The sequence below is a fragment of the Pseudorca crassidens genome, chromosome 3, assembly GCF_039906515.1.
Source record: "Pseudorca crassidens isolate mPseCra1 chromosome 3, mPseCra1.hap1, whole genome shotgun sequence".
NCBI lineage: Eukaryota > Metazoa > Chordata > Mammalia > Artiodactyla > Delphinidae > Pseudorca > Pseudorca crassidens.
The window spans coordinates 169,731,644-169,749,280 of NC_090298.1; the positions used below are offsets into that span (position 1 = coordinate 169,731,644).

Genomic DNA, 17,637 nt, shown 5'->3' on the forward strand with positions numbered 1-17,637 from the left:
CCACTTATTGAAGAGGCTGTCTTTTCTCCATTGTATATTCTTGCCTCCTTTATCAAAGATAAGGTGACTATATGTGCATGGGTTTATCTCTGGGCTTTCTATCCTGTTCCATTGATCTGTATTTCTGTTTTCGTGCCAATACCGTATTGTTTGGATTACTGTAGCTTTGTAGTATAGTCTGAAGTCAGGGAGTCTGATTCCTCCAGCTCTGTTTTTCTCCTTCAAGTTTGCTTTGGCTATTTGGGGTCTTTTGTGTCTCCATACAAATCTTAAGATTTTTTGGTTCTAGTTCTGTAAAAAATGCCATTGGTAATTTGATAGGGATTGCATTGAATCTGTAGATTGCTTTGAGTAGTATAATCATTTTCACAGTACTGATTCTCCCAATCCAAGAACATGGTATATCTCTCCATCTGTTTGTGTCATCTTTGATTTCTTTCATCAGTGTTTTATAGTTTTCTGAGTACAGGTCTTTTACCTTCTTAGGTAGGTTTATTTCTAGTTATTTTTTCTTTTTTTGCAGCGGTGAATGGGATTGTTTCCTTAATTTTTCTTTCCAATCTTTCATTGTTAGTGTATAGGAAAGCAAGAGATTTCTGTGCATTAATTTTGTATCCTACAACTTTACCAAATTCACTGATTAGCTCTAGTAGTTTTCTGATGGCATCTTTAGGATTTTCTATGTATAGTATCATGTGATCTGTGAACAGTGACACTTGTACTTCTTCTTTTCCAATTTGAATTCCTTTTATTCCTTTTGGTTCTCTGATTGCCATGGCTAGGACTTCCAAAACTATGTTGAATAATAGTGGCGAGAGTGGGCAACCTTGTCTTTTTCCTGATCTTAGAGGAAATGCTTTCAGTTTTTCACCATTGAGGATGATGTTTCCTGTGGGTTTGTCATATATCGCCTTTATTATGTTGAGGTAGGTTCCCTCTATGCCCATTTTCTGGAGAGTTTTTATCGTAAGTGGGTGTTGAATTCTGTCAGAAGCTTTTTCTGCATCTATTGAGATGATCATATGGATTTTATTCTTCAGTTTGTTAATATAGTGTATCACATTGATTGATTTGCATATATTGAAGAATACTTGTGTCCCTGGGATAAATCCCACTTGATCATGATGTATGATCCTTTTAATGTGTTGTTGGACTCTGTTTGCTAGTATTTTCTTGAGGATTTTTGCATGTGTATTCATCAGTGATGTTGGTCTATAATTTTCTTTTTGTGTAGTATCTCTGTCTGGTTTTGGTATCAGGGTGATGGCGGCCTTGTAGAATGAATTTGGGAGTGTTCCTTCCTCTGCAGTTTTTTGGAAGAGTTTGAGAACGATGGTTGTTAGCTCCTCTCTAAATGTTTGATAGAATTCACCTGTGAAGCCATCTGGTCCTGGACTTTTGTTTGTTGGAAGATATTTAATCACAGTTTCAATTTCATTACTTGTGATTTGTCTGTCATATTTTCTATTTCTTCTTGGTTCAGTCTTGGAAGGTTATATCTTTCTGAGAATTTTTTTTTTTTTGGCTGTGTTGGGGCTTCGTTGCTGCATGCGGCCTTTCTCTAGTTGCGGCAAGTGGGGGCTACTCTTCATTGCGGTGCGCGGGCTTCTCATTGTGGTGGCTTCTCTCGTGGAGCACAGGCTCTAGGCCCACGGGCTTCAGTAGTTGCGGCATGCGGGCTCAGTAGTTGTGGCGCATGGGCTTAGTTGCTCTGCGGCATGTGGGATCTTCCCGGACCAGGGCTCAAACCCGTGTCCCCTGCATTGGCAGGCAGATTCTCAACCACTGCACCACTAGGGAAGCCCCTCTTTCTAAGAATTTGTCCATTTCTTCCAGGTTGTCCATTTTATTGTCATAGACTTGCTTGTAGTAGTCTGTTACGATGCTTTGTGTTTCTGTGGTGTCTGTTGTAACTTCTTTTTCATTTCTAATTTTATTGATATGAATCCTCTCCCTCTTTTTCTTCATGAGTCTGGCTAAAGGCTTATCAATTTTGTTTATCTTCTCAGAGAACCAGCTTTTAGTTTTATTGATCTTTGCTATTGTTTTCTTTGTTTCTATTTCATTTATTTCTGTTCTTATCTTTAGGATTTCTTTCCTTCCACTAACTTTGCGTTTTGTTTGTTCTTTCTCTAGTTACTTTAGGTGTAAGGTTAGATTGTTTATTTGAGATTTTTCTTGTTCCTTGAGGTAGGATTGTATTGCTGTAAACTTCCTTCTTAGAATTGCTTTTGCTGCATCCCATAGGTTCTGGATCATCGTTTTTTCATTGTCATTTGTCTCTACCTATTTTTTGACTTCCTCTTTGATTTCTTCAGTGATCTCTTGGTTATTTAGTAGCGTATTGTTTTAGCTTCCATGTGTTTGTGTTTTTTATGGGTTTTTTTTCCTGTAATTTATTTCTAATCTCATAGCTTTGTTGTTGGAAAAGATGCTTGATGACGACTTCAGTTTTATTAAATTTACCAAGGCGTGATTTGTGACCCAAGATGTGATCTATCCTGGAGAATATTCCATGTGCACTTGAGAAGAAAGTGTAATCTGCTGTTTTCAGTTGGAATGTCCTATGATATCAATTAAATCTGTCTGGTATGTTGTGTCATTTAAAGCTTGTGTTTCCTTATTAATTTTCTGTCTGGATGATTTGTCTATTGGTGTAAGTGAGGTGTTAATGTTCCCCCCTATTTTTGTGTTACTGTCAATTTCCTCTTTTATAGATGTTAGCATTTGCCTTATGTATTGAGGTGCTCCTATGTTGGCTGCATATATGTTTATAATTATTATATCTTCTTCTTGGATTGATCCCTTGATCATTATGTAGTGTCCCTCCTTGTCTCTTGTAACAGTCTTTAGTTTAAAGTCTATTATCTGCTATGAGTATTTCTACTCCATCTTTCTTTTGATTTCCATTTGCATGGAATATCTTTTTCCGCCCCCTCACTTTCAGTCTGTATGTGTCCCTAGTTCTGAAGTGTGTTTCTTATAGGCAGCATATATATGGGTGTTGTTTTTGTATCTGTTCAGCCAATCTGTGTCTTTTGGTTGGAGCATTTAATCTATTCACATTTAAGGTACTTATCAATATGTATGTTCCTATTACCATTTTCTTAATTATTTTGGGTTTGTTTTGTAGGTCCTTTTCTTCTCTTGTGTTTCCCACTTAAGAGAAGTTCTCTTAGCATTTGTTGTAGAGCTGGTTTGGTGGTGCTGAATTCTCTTAACTTTTGCTTGTCTGTAAAGCTTTTGATTTCTCTGTCAAATCTGAGTGAGATCCTTGCTGGATAGAGTAATCTTGGTTGTAGGTTATTCCCTTTCATCACTTTAAATATGGCATGCCACTCCCTTCTGGCTTGCAGAGTTTCTGCTGAGAAATCAGCTGTTAACCTTACAGGAGTTCCCTCATATGTTATTTGTCCTTTTTCCCTTGTTGCTTTTAATAACTATTCTTTGTCCTTAATTTTTGTCAATTTGATTACTGTGTGTCTCAGTGTGTTTCTCCTTGGGTTTATCCTGCCTGGGACTCTCTGTACTTCCTGGACTTGGGTGGCTATTTCCTTTCCCATGTTAGGGAAGTTTTTGACTATAATCTCTTTAGATATTTTCTTGGGTCCTTTCTCTCTCTTTTTTCCTCCTGGGACCCCTTTAATGTGAATGTTGGTGCATTTAATGTTGTCCTAGAGGTTTCTGGCTGTCTTCATTTCTCTTTTCTTTAATCTGTTCCTCAGTAGTGATTCCATCATTCTGTCTTCCAGGTCACTTATCCATTCTTCTGCCTTGGTTATTCTGCTATTGATTCGTTCTAGTGTATTTTTCATTTCAGTTATTGTATTGTTCATCTCTGTTTGTTTGTTCTTTAATTCTTCTAGGTCTTTGTTAAACATTTCTTGCATCTTTTCAATCTATGCCTCCATTCTTTTTCTGAGGTCCTGGATCATCTTCACTATCATTCTGAATTCTTTTTCTGGAAGGTTGCCTATCTCCACTTCATTTAATTGTTTTTCTGGGCTTTTACCTTGTTCCTTCCTCTGGTACATAGTCCTCGGCCTTTTCATTTTGTCACTCTTTCTGTGAAAGTGGTTTTCATTCCAAAGACTGCAGGATTATAGTTCTTCTTGCTTCTGCTGTCTGCCCTGTGGTGGATCCACTCTATGTCTTTTGATTGGAGCATTTAGTTCATTTACTTAAAGTGATTATGGATAGGTATGTACTTATTGCCATTTTGTTAATTGCTTTCTGGTTGTTTTTATAGCTTTTTTTTTTTTTTTTGTCCTTTATTCTTCTTTTGCTTTCTTGTGATTTTATGACTATCTTTAGTGTTATGTCTGGATTACTTTCTCTTTTGTGTGTATCTATTATATTAGTTTGTGGTTACCATGAGGTTTATACATAGCAACCTTTCTATATACATGATTACCTTAAGTTCTAACAGCCCTGCATTTTTAGTCCTCCCACTTGTGTTTAATTTTTTTAACTTTATTTATTTATTTATTTTTGACTGCATTGGGTCTTCATTGCGGTGCACTGGCTTCTCATTGCGGTGGCTTCTCTTGTTTCAGAGCACAGGCTCTAGGCACGTGGGCTTCAGTAGTTGTCACTCGCAGGCTCTAGAGCACAGGCTCAGTAGTTGTAGTGCACCAGTTTAGTTGCTCTGTGGCATGTGGGATCTTTCGGTACCAGGGCATGAACCTGTGTCCCCTGCATTGGCAGGTGGATTGTTAACCACTGCACCCCCAGGGAAGTTCTTTAATATTTTTTTGTATCATATTTTACATATGTTGTTTTCTGTATTCCTTAACTACTTATTATGGATATAGATAAATTTACTAGTTTTGTCTTTTAACTTTCGTACTAGGTTTGTAAGTGATTGATCTACTACCTTTACTTTATCTTTGACTTTACCAGTGCAACTTTTCCTTTCTGGTTTTTATATTTCTATTTGTGGTCTTTTCCACTTAGAGAAGAACATCATGAAAAGGTGATGTTCTAACAGATACTTTTCCTGAGTCTGTTGAGGTGATCATATGGTTTTTGTTCTTTGTTAATAAGGTATTTGATACCAATGCTTTGTTTCTTTGAACCAAACTTTTTATTCCTGGGATAAATCCCTCTTGGTGATGGTGTTTAGTACTTTTTATATCTCTCTAGATTTGGATTGTGGATATTTTTGAGGAATTTTTTTGTCTATATTTATATGGAATACTGCTCTGTAGATTTCTTTACATGTGATGTCTTTTTCTTGTCTTGGTATCAGGGTAATACAAGCCTCATAGAAGGGGTTGGGAAATGTCTCTCCACAATTCAATTTTGTATATGGATCACCAATTACTCATGCTATTGAGCCTCTTTTCATATGGTTATTGGCCATTTGTATATCTTCTTTGGAGAATTGTCTATTCACATTGATTGCCCCATTATTTAACTGTATTATTTGTCTTTTATATTCTTATCTTCTATTTTTTTTATTGTTGTCATATGAGTTCTTAAAATACATTTCTGATACAAACCTCTCATCTGGTGTGTGATTAGCAAACCCAGTTGCAACCCTAGTTGAAGTAACCTTGCCTTCTTTGTAGCTGATATTGTGGGGATTTGTTTTTCCTCCAGATTTTGAGACCATATTTTTTGTTTTAAAAAATCTCTAATTTTTATTTTTGTCATTGTCTGTTTATATCATCAGCGCAGTGTGGTCCCATATTTCTTTTTTTAAAAAATTTTTTTGATTTTTGGCTGTGTTGGGTCTTCATTGCTGCAGGCAGGCTTTCTCTAGTCGTGGTGAGCAGGGACTACTCTTTTTTGAGGTGTGTGGACTTCTTATTGCAGTGGCTTCTCGTTGCAGAGCGTGGGCTCTAGGTGCACAGGCTTCAGTAGTTGTAGCAGGTGGACTCAGCATTTGTGGCACGTGGGACCTGGAGCACTCAGCCTTCAGTAGCTGAGGCACGTGGGCTCAGTAGTTGTAACACACAGGTGCAGTAGTTGTGATGCATGGGCTTAGTTGCTCCACGGCATGTGGGATCTTCTGGGACCAGGGCTCAAACCCGTGTGCCCTGCATTGGCAGTTAGATTCTTAACCACTGTGCCACCTGGCAAGTCCCCAATATTTCTCTAAAAATCATAATTAGGTTCTTTTTTCTCCCTGTTAAAGTCAACTTGACTCCATTACCATTAGATCCTTCAACAGCTCTTGTTTGTGGGGCCTGTTCCTTGAATTCCGAGGACTCTGTTATTAATTTGAGAGGCCCCACTGGCTTGACAGATTCCTGAGGAACCAGGCCTTTGCTTACCCAGTGGATGTGCCAGGCCCTGGGCCCTGGACTGCCTGTGTACCCCTAGTGTCCATCTCATCTTGGCAGGGGGTCGTATCTCTGCCTCTGTTGGATATGATGGGGCTAGACCAGACTCCCTGCTGCTTTTGCCTTCAAGTTAAGTGTTATTCAGATCCAGCAGCACTGACGTTCTGTTTCCGGTTCTTGGAGGTGACAAGGTAGTAATAACTTTTGACCAAGCCAGGTATCCATTTCCATGTTATCTGAATGATGATTTCATTTTTCAGTCTTTATCATACCTTAGGATATACTCTTTCAGTAAAAACAATTCTTTCTAATTATGTGTTTGTGAGTATCTATCAAGTATTGCTGTTACACTTTGCTTCAGTTTCCAGCACTTAGCATCACTGAGTAAAATGCATTTGATTGGCTTGTGTGTGTTCATTTCCCACAAGAGTGTAAGCTCAGGAGTTCTAGGAATTGCGTCCAGTTCCCGACTTTTGGCCTCCCCATCCTCCCACACACGGGGGTGAAGAGGGAGCCTTGCTGACATAGAACCTGTGGCTGTTTCAGGACTCGGTGGTCTTTGAGGACGTGGCTGTGAACTTCACCGTGGAGGAGTGGGCTTTGCTGGACCTGGCTCAGAGGAAGCTCTACAGAGACGTGATGCTGGAGACCTTCAGGAACCTGGCCTCTGTGGGTGAGGATGGCTTCCTCCCTGCACTTAGTCTTTAGGGAACAAATATTTCTTACAATTGTCCTTTCTTATTAGGGACAAGGATGAGAACATGTTGGAAAAAAGACAGACACAGTCCAACCTTTCATGAAACCTACCTAGGGTCAGGTAGCTTTTCCATGAAAACAAAGTTTACTGTATTGATTGACTTTTTGTCACTCTTGATTAGAATCCTGAGAGTCCCGAATTTTATAAATGTGAGCCTATTCTGCAGTGTCACCTAGAGCAGTGGGAGCAGTGTTATGGTTTTCACCCTGTGAAAGTTACACTGTGATCGGTATACATTTGACATAATTTTGCTGCAATTAAACCCACACTTACCCATTGTCAGTGACTTGAGGACCAGAGAATTGGCCCATCTCATGGATGCTTGTTGTCCTTCATCCTCCCCATGAGGAGCTTTTCTCCATGAGCAAGACAGCAGCCACACACCATCCTATCTCCCAGTGGCAGCTGGGTCAGTGGAGATAGACTTTGTCTAGGGCCTCTGTGCCTGCGATCACCAGGAGGGCACACGTCTCGGGAGGAGAAGGTTCTGGATCAGGGAGTGATATTTGGACATACCTGTTAGAAATATGACTCTGTCTTTGAGAAGGTGATGTTTGTCATTAACCTGGCTTCCCTCTTGGAGTTTTCATCCATCCTTGCCCACTTGGGAAGTCTTTCTGTAGCTCCTCTTACAAAGGGAGCACTTGGGAATGTGCATTTTACCCAGTTCCATCCTACTTTACTTTTCTGAAAATACTGATCTCGACATCAGTCTCCATTCTTTTTGAAGTATCTCTTAGTGAACAAGCTGCCACTTTGACTCATTTCTCATATGATGGCCAAAGTTCCAAATAGCTAGGGTCCTCAGAGTTTTTCTTTGTTCCCATGTCCATTTTTCCTTATAAAATGTGTTTACATTTTTGGGTCAGTATATGGAAAGAAATCTGCATATGGTCTCTTTTCTTTCCTTTATCCCACCATTTCTTTCCTGAGGGTTTAGTTATGTTACCAACTGTTGCAGGTTCTTGCCCTCAAGTTAAAACCAGTGGATCAAGTCCTCAGTGGGATATTTTGGAGAATGAACTATGCAGTGAAAAGAAAATAGTAAGATGCACAAGAAATGATTCCTGTTCTGTTTTTGGAGAAAACTGGATATTTCATAACATCCGAGGTCACCAAGCTCAGGAGAGGGATTTCAGGTGAGTGGCACAGATACAGGGGAAGGCAGATCTCTGCAGACTGTTAGACTAACTTGAAACTAAAGAAAAGGTATAAACCTAGCTAAACAATTTTTTACTTAGAAAATTTTCACAAGAGAATACTTTCATAAATGTGAGGTATCTGAAACATAATTCAGTTGGAAACAACGACCAGGCAACCCTGTATGTAAGAAACACAGAACATTATGGCTCTGTCTGAGCCCTCAGCCAGAGCATTAAGCTTGTTACATGTTGTCACAATGCAGACAGTGCCTACAACATACCCATTCCTTGAAAATGGCAAATACATAGTGAAAATAATAATGAACAACCATCAATAAATCATTAATGAAGAAATCAGTTATAATCATTAATCCCTAATACTGTTCTTCCCATTTTGAACAGAAATGGTTTGGTGGAGCATCTCTGCAAAGGTAATGAAGGTCATCAATGTGGAGAAACCCTGAACCAGATTACACATCTTACTGTGCATAAGGGTTATCCGACTGGAATTCAGCCCTATAAATGCACTAAATGTGGAAAAGCCTTCAGGGATTGTTCTTTCCAGAAGAATCAGCAAAGATCTCACCCTGGACACAAACCTTATCCATGTGAAGAACGTGGGGAAGCCTGCAGCTGTGTCTCGTGCCTAAATCCTCCTGGGGAAACACACATTGTAGAGAAACCGGAAAAACATCAGGATGCTGGGAGAGCATCTAAGAGATATGTGAAGAGTGGCAGTAGTAAACAGTCTTTAGAGTGTAAGAAGTCTGGAAAAGCTCTCACTTGTCCCTCATCCTTTAAGGGACGTGAGAGAGGTCACCATCGACAGAAAATCCATGTGTGTAAAGTATGTGGGAAATCCTTTATATATTATTCCTACCTTGCACGGCATGTGAGAACTCACACTGGAGAGAAGCCCTATGAATGTAAGGAATGTGAGAAAACCTTCCGATATCCTGCATCCCTGGTAGGACATGTGACAATACACACTGGAGAGAAACCTTACGTGTGTAAGGAATGTGGGAAAACCTTCAGTTGTCCCAAATACTTCAGAAGACATGTGAAAACACACAGTGGCATGAAACCCTATGAATGTATGGAATGCGGCAAAGCCTACAGTTGCTCCTCATCCCTTCGAGAACACGCACGAACACACAGCGAAGAGAAACCCTATGAATGTCAGCACTGTGGGAAAGCTTTCAGGCATCAGCGATATTTTAAAAAGCATGTTAGAATGCACAGCGGAGTGAAACCCTATGAATGTATGGAATGCGGGAAAGCCTACAGTTGTTCCACATCCCTCCGGGAGCATGAGAGAACACACACTGGGGAGAGGCCCTTCGAATGCCAGCACTGCAGGAAAGCCTTCACTCGCCACGCCTCCCTTCGAGGACACATGAGAACGCACAGTGGGGAGAGAGCCTACAGATGTACACAGTGTGGGAAAGCTTTCTGTTGGCCCTCGTCCTTACGAAAGCACGTAAGAATGCACAGTGAGGAGAAGCCCTATGAATGTCAGCAATGTGGGAAAGCCTTCTGGTACCCCGCAAACCTGCGAGGACACATGAGGATACATGCTGGGGAGAAACTCTGAATCCAAGGACCGTGGGAGAGACTTCATTCTCTCTTCAAACTTGTAATGTGAGCAGCACACTGTAGAGAAAAACTTATGAAAGCAAAAACGTGGGAAAACCTTCAGCACTTCACTTACTTTGTACATGAAAACTCAGAGCACAATAGAAATCTTTTAACAGAGATAAATATGGTTTTGCCTTGGTAAGTGCCTCATCCTGAATAGGGATCCCAGTGTATTAATTTGTAGCTCATATTGCTGATCTGAATACTGAAGATAATAACTATCTCTCTATGTCTACTTCATCTGTACTACTTATATTTTGTTATCTCCAACTTTAAATAATCATACAGTCATATAAAGCTTGCCTCATTTCCATTACAGTGTCTTTTTTTTTTTTGGTTGCCCTGCTCAGCCTGCGGGATCTTAGTTCCCTGACCAGGGATCAAACGCATGCCCCCTGCAGTAGAAGCACAGAGTCCTAACCACTGGACTGCCAGGGAATTCCCATTATGATGTCTTTTGAACCCAGGGGTGATAAGTGGTTTTCAGTTTTTGTTTTTTTTTTCATGTGTAACTTGGTATAATTTTTAGGTGAAAAGCTTTTGATTCTTACTTTGCATTATCTTCCTAATATGTGATCATGATATGAGGTCTGTATTGTTGAAATGTCTTTCCTGGTCCACTGTTACAGATACTGGAATTTTCTGACTCAATATTTACCCTCCCCTTGCACCTTCATTACCGAAAGGTGTGTCTTCCAAGTTGTTTGTTGCTAGTAGATACCATATCTTTGTTTCTCACAGAAATTAGTAATTGTGGAAGGTCTTGGAAAATAACATTCTCATCTGATTATGTTTGTAATTTGGCCTCTGTTCATGTCCATGATCTTGGTTGGAAATCGGACATGATAATTGAGTTAAGAAGTGCAACTTGCTGGCATGAAGATGAAAGCTCCTGTCCAGACGGTTCTACTGAATTGTGTTGTCAGCTTGGGTAAGGTGGGAAACTGTATATCCAGAGTCCTTCTGTTAGTGGTTCTGAGTTAAAGTTCTTAAGATGAGGAAGAAGCATGAGGTCTGGAAAGCAGAAGTGTGGAAACCATGATTCTCAGGTCTTCTGTATCATCAGGAGACAGAGATGCATGGCAACCTGGTGAGCCTGAGTTCCAGCACCATTTTTTGACTTCTGGCTCTGCCCATGTGGAACAGTCCCAATCAGACATGTTTGATGAACCCAACCCTGTGGATTTCTGGCTACAGAATCTGATCCATGATGGGGGTTTATAGAGGTTACGTGTGGAAGCCAGGACCCCTAGAAAATGGAAGAGAAAAAGTTGGCATCTGGTTTGATTACTTACTTGATTGACCTGGCTGGTGATCACGAGCTCCTACCTGGTTGCCCCACAAGCCCCTGTGCACTGGTCTGTCTGTATATGGTGGTTCCAAACCCTGGGAGGAATGATTTCTTCACTGGTGCCTTCCAAATCTCATATGAGTTAAGCTCTTGGTGAATTGTAACCTGGAATCGTAAAGGCGGGGATCCTGGGAAACATACCTCCCAGCCTTACCCTCAGTGAAACAACAATTCAGCAGTAACATATCTACCTTTAGATTTCATTGACCTTTCACAGTAGTACCAAGAAATGTAGCACAGTGGGGGTGAGAGGGATATGGAGATGGAAGTTTCATTCATTCATTTATTCCAGGGAATATTATAGCAGAAGTTTAACTATTTCAGATAACACTGGAAGTTAATACCTAAATGGATTATTAAAATATATACAAATGTGTAGGACTTCCCTGCTGGTCCAGTGGTTAAGACTTCACGCTCCCAATGCAAGGGGCACAGGCTCAATCCCTGGTCAGGGAACTAAGATCCCTCGTGCCACATGGCACAGCCCCCCACATAAAATACATACACACATACTGACTTAAGTAGTGTGTCCTCCCCTGCCCCACCACCGATTTCATGTCCACCTGGAATCACTGACACAACCTGATTTGGAATAAGGTCTTTGCAGATGTAATCAGGATGTGGTCATATTGGATTGGTGTCGGTCCTAATCCAATGATGTGTATCCTTATAAAAAGAGGGAAATTTGGGCACAGAGACCTGCACAGGAGACAGACATGTCTTCACCATGTAAAGACAGAGCAGAGATTGGTGTGATCTCTGTACAAGCCAAGTCATGCGAAGGATTGTTGGCAACCTCCAGAAGCTAGAAGATATGCCTAGAACACGTTCCTCCTCAGTCTCCAGAAGTAGCCAGCCCTGCTGATCACTTCATTTCATACGGCCAGCCTCCTAAACTGTGAGAAAATAAGTTTCTGTTGTTTAAACCACCATGTCTCCGGTGCTTTGTTAGGGCAGCCCAAGCAGACTAATGTAGTTCCTAAGGAGGGTGTGGGCCTTGGATATTTGAAGGACAGCCAGAGGCCAGTGTTTCTGGAGCAGAGTGAGCTGGTGGCAAGAACAGCAGAGGTGAGAGGAGAGCAATGATGGTGGGTAGGCACATCATGTCCTGATGCACTGACATGCTGTGGTGCACTGACACTGGCCATGAGTGACAGAGCCTAAAAGTGGCCAGATGAGGGAGCTTTACAAAGTCCCTGTGTTACCTTGAGAATAGACTCTAGGATGTTGTCACTTAAGGTGGTGGATCAGATGGGGTTGGTAGCAGTGGCAATGATGTGCCAGGTTGGAGCCCGGATGTAATTTGAAGTAAGAGCCATCGGAATTTCTTGATGGCTTGAAGGTGGGGTGAGAGGAAGAGTCAAGAGTGGCTCTATTATTTTGTGCAGGAAAAACTGGCATGATGGTATTGCCATCAACTGACATGTAGGTCGTGGGCAATGGAGAAGAATATTGCTGGAGTGTAAGGAGTTGAACTTGGAGTGTGCTGAGATGAAGATGAGATCAGGGCATACTAAGGCAGAAGATAAACTTATGAGAATTTTATTACAATTTAAAAAATATTTTAGGGACTTCCCTGGCGGTCCAGTGTTTAAGACTCTGAGCTTCTACTGCAAGGGGGTGTGGGTTTGATCCCTGGTCTGGGAACTAAGATCCCACATGACCCGTGGTGTGGCCAAAAAATAAAAATAAATTAAAAAATAAAAACATATTGTAAGAGAATGTTATTACAAACATTGGTCCCAATGGCAAAAATGTGGGGGAAAAAAGCTCCTACCAGTTGAATCATTTCATGAAAATGGTATAGTCCTACAAGCATAAAAATAGATTAATAAAAGTGCATAAATTACCAAGCTGTGGACGGCAAAACATTTTTGAACAAAAGACACTTGATAGGAACTTCTCTGGTGGTCCAGTGGTTAAGAATCCACCTTCCAATGCAGGGGACACGGGTTCAATCCCTGGTTGGGGAACTAAGATCCCACATGCCAAGGGGCAGCTAAGTCCGAGTGCCACAACTAGAGAAACCCTTGTGCCATAATGAAGACCCAGCACAGCTAAAATTAAAAAATAAATAAAATTTAAAAAGTGGACTGTTAAAGCTGATATTTAAAAAAAAAGACACGATATAAAATGATACATACCATTTGACTCTATTTACATGCAATATAAAACAGGAAAAATGATTGATGAAACTAAAAGTAAATGAAAGGAAATGATTTTTAAAAGTTTGGGATATTGGTAACTATGAGAGGGCAGGGTGGGGCTTCTGATGGGGCATAAACCCAAGTGGGATGTGGGGGGTGTGACAGCAGCCTCCCTGTCTTGTATGGATTATGACACCATGTGTTAAAAAAAAGGAGACATAGGGCCCAAAATGTAGTCACTTGTGCTGAATCCCATGTCAGCAAGCCAAAACTTACTACCTAGCCAAATTGCACTTTCAGTCTTTCCCAGGAGTGTGACCTTTAACCAGTCGATCTGGGTTTTCCTGCTCAGCACTAGTGAGGTAATCCCCTCGATAGGCCCCCTCCATCCCCCTTAGGAGGGCGGCATTGCCTGAAACCATGCATTCTTTGCTAATAATTTCCTTTCCACTTTTGAAAACCTTTCCTATTCTGAAGCTCAGTGGTGTGCCTTTCTACTTGCCAGACGGGACACTGCCCAGTTCATCAATTGTTCAATAAAGCCAATTTGATCTTTAAATTTACTCAGTGAATTTTTGCTATTTAACAGATGTGGTGGCAGCAGTGGGATCAAAGGATTTTCCAACGGTATTCAGAGATGACCAGAAACAGAGGCATGGGGGACTTCCCTGGTGGTCCAGTGGTTAAGACTCTGCACTTCCACCACAGGGGGCACAGATTCATCCCAGGGAACTGAGATCCCACATGCCATGTGCCATGCAGCACAGCCAAAAAATAATTAATTAATTTAAAAAAACACACACACAGGCATGGTACCAGCAAACCTTTTTTCAAGTTCACTGTCTTTCTCACCATTTCTGAGGGTTGTGGATAAGTTCCTCTCATTTCTGAGCTCTGCTCTCTGTTGTACTCCCAATCGAATTGACTTTCCAGTCAAGGGTTTAGTGGGTCAGCTTGAGCTGGAAGATGGTTCCATCCAGAACCCTAGTCCCTAGTTCTTAGTTCAGTCTGCAATCTCCTGCTTGTTTGGAATCCCTTTCACAAGTTGCACCCTGCATTTCCCCTTTACTGGGGTTGCTGATACAGTCCTTTCCCCAGTTCCAGTCTATTGATCCCATTTGCTGGAGTCTCCTTATTTAGTCCATGCTGGGATTTTTTTTTTAATTTGGCCATGCCCTGAGGCATGCTGGATCCTAGTTCCCGACCAGGGATTGGACCTGTGCCCCCTGCAGTGAAAGTGCAGGGTCCTAACCATTGGACTGCCAGGGAAGTCCCCCATGCTGGGAGTTACTGGTGGTGTACATGGACTTCTGCAGCAGTGTGTCTTGGTTGCTGCTGGTTTGTTTTGGTGAACATGTTTATCTTGTTTTGTATAGAATAAGGCTACTGCTAACATGGATCTCAGAAACCAAAAAGCCACAAAACTTGGTGGTCACAGATCAAGAATTTAAGAACTGTTAGAACACTTGCCACCTAACTCAAAGACTTCCATGTTGGGATAAGTTGGTCACAGAATGGGTTGGAATGGTACAAGGTCCCTTGCCAAACTCAAGAAAATTTCTATGCAGTGTAGTACATTGTAAACTACCACAGTTTCCAACTGAGTGGCATGTCCCTTTTAGGTATTAGTTTGACTCCAAGTGACCGAAAGTATAAGAAAGAAATAGAGGGAGGGAGGGAGGGAGGAAAGAAAGGTACATACATACATAAATAAATAAGATCCTTAAATCCACATGGTTAATAAGCATGCCACCTTCCAGTACACCTGTTAGGAACTGTGGTCCCAGAAGCTATAAATATCTGTAAAAATGGCAAAATCTTACTGACAACAACCTACAAATTTTGTGTCTTGAGAACACGGCTTGGGAGCCCCAAAATATGGCCAAACAGAAATGTATATTAATCTCCATTTGCAGCTAGGGTCCTACCAAACTGCTCTCATTCCTCAGGGAAATTAAAACCTAGCGTTACAATGGTTGTTATAAGGAACATTCCAATTAGATAAGATCATTTAAGAAGTGCACTTGGGCTTCCCTGGTGGCGCAGTGGTTGAAAGTCCGCCTGCCGATGCAGGGGACACGGGTTTATGCCCCGGTCAGGGAAGATCCCACATGCCGCGGAGCGGCTGGGCCCATGAGCCATGGCTGCTGGGCCTGCGCGTCCGGAGCCTGTGCTCCGCAACGGGAGAGGCCACAACAGTGAGAGGCCGCGTACCGCAAAAAAAAAAAAAAAAAAAAAAGAAGTGCACTTACTAAAAATTTTTAAAATAATAAAAATTTTTAAGAATTAAAAAGAAAGTGCACTTAAAAGTGAGGGCTTCCATGTGAAACAAACAGAATGAGATTAATTGGCATGTAGGGGCCTCCAAAAGTCAAAAAAATTTTCTTAAAAATTCATTACAAAAGGCTAATAGAAAATTAAAGCTATAAGAGGTACCTAGAACAAAAGAACTCATAAAGACAACACTGAACATAGTGGTTATTTTGACAAAACATGTCCACCTTTTATAGTCTCTTATTATCACGAGCAGACCACTAGAAAAAATATTCATTCTTTTAATAGAACAACCAATTTTTACTTTTGCACTAACTTACTTGTCATATTAAAACTTGTTCACCTAAATTTATTCCAATTTAGCCAGTCCTGATGACACAAAAAAATCCTTTCTAAAGATTCCTTTTTTTCACAAAACTTTTACAAATTTCTATGTCCATTTTACCTGTCCTTTGTTTTCTTTCCCGTTTAGAAATAAGTGGCTTTAGGACAAAGTCACTTCGTTTTCCCTTAACAAAATGCATTCCCATTCCTTATACATTTTTCTTTTAATTTTCTTGCATACAAGGATATATTCCTTATTAATCTTAGTAGTTTTAGAAACCTTAATTTATAATGAAACTAAGAAGTAAGCAATTGTGAACTGTTTGTTATACCAATATTTCTTTTCCAATTCAGTAAAAAGTATCTTATTAATAGATCCAAATATCTTTTGTTTTCTGTAATAAGGCAAAAGTAGGTACACTTAGACTTGTTTAGTATTGAATAACTAATGTTTCAGTATTTTGTCTTACTCAGAAATGACATAGACATTCAATGAATTCCCATCATTCAATTTAACGTAGCAAACTCTAAGGGTGTAAATTACCCCCTCAAAATTGGTAAGCTATTCTAAATAGATCTAGCATAAAACAATTATCACTTAAAACTTCACGTAGGGAAAATGGCGGACTAGGAAGACGCAGAATTCGCGTCTCTGCACAACTAGGGCACCTACCAGGCACCAGTGGGGGACCACAGACACCTAAGGGGATGGGAGGAACCCCCAGCGACTGGTTGTTTCAATTATATTTTTATTTTACCTAATATATTTTTCATCTTTCTAATTTTATTTTGTTCTTTGATATTGTACTTCTCCCTTTTTTCTTTCTTTCTTTCTTTTTTTTTTTTTTTTTTTTTGCCACACCACGCAGCTTGCAGGGACCTTGGTCCCCAGGCCGGAGGTCGGGACCGAGCTCCTGTGGTGGGAGCTCCGAGTCCAAACCGCTGGACTAACAGAGAACCTCAGACCCCAGGGAATATTAATCGGAGTGAAGTCTCCTGGAGGTCCTCATCTCAGCACCAACACCTGGCTCTATCCAACTGCCTGCAAACTCCAGTGCTGAACGCCTCAGGCCAAACAACCAGTAAGACAGGAATACAGGTACTAGCAACACAAGAAACAAATAGATAAACTGGAGCTTATCAAAAGTAAAATCTTATATATATATATATATATATATTAAAAAAAAAAGTAAAATCTTTTGTGTATCCAAGGACACTATCAAGAGAGTGAAAAGACACCCCACAGAGTGGGAGAACATATTGGGAATCATACATGCGATAAGGTTTTATTATCCAGAACACATTAAACAGCCTTGCATATCAATAATAAAAAGGCAAACAACCCAGTTAAAAAATGGGAAAGAAGTTGAATAGACTTTTGTCCAAGAGTGATAAACAAATGGCCAATAAACAGATGAAAATTTTCTCCACATCGCTAATCATCAGGAAAATGCATGTCAAAACCACATGAGATAACCACTTTGCACCTACTAGGATGGCTAGAATCATGGCCAGAAGTGTTGTCGAGGAGAAAAGCAGCGGCGGCGGCTCTAGCGGCAGTAGCAGTAGCGCCGGGTCCAGAGAGTGGAGGTGCTCCTAGAGCAGCGGCAGTTCTGACTACAGCGCGGGGACGAGTCCGGTTCGTGTTCGTCCGCGGAGATCTCTCTCATCTCGCTCGGCTGCGGGAAATCGGGCTGAAGCGACGGAGTCTGCG

At 40.8% G+C, this 17,637-nt stretch overlaps 1 protein-coding gene across 2 annotated transcripts in view; it reads left to right on the forward strand.

The window, feature by feature from the left end:
- Positions 1–13,884, forward strand: part of LOC137222664 (zinc finger protein 77-like) — a 30,496-nt gene extending 16,612 nt beyond the window's left edge. Inside the window, exons 2-5 of one of the 2 annotated variants that reach the window (XR_010942534.1) lie at positions 6,837–6,963; positions 8,009–8,186; positions 8,592–10,163; positions 12,831–13,884. Coding sequence is in view for 1 of the 2 variants with exons in the window: in XM_067734245.1 (XP_067590346.1) it covers positions 6,837–6,963; positions 8,009–8,186; positions 8,592–9,783 (1,497 nt within the window). In the remaining variant the exon portion in view is untranslated. Of the gene's footprint in view, positions 1–6,836; positions 6,964–8,008; positions 8,187–8,591 lie in introns of both variants that reach the window. The other variant, XM_067734245.1, reaches the window with a different exon arrangement.
- Positions 13,885–17,637: the final 3,753 nt, after the last annotated feature.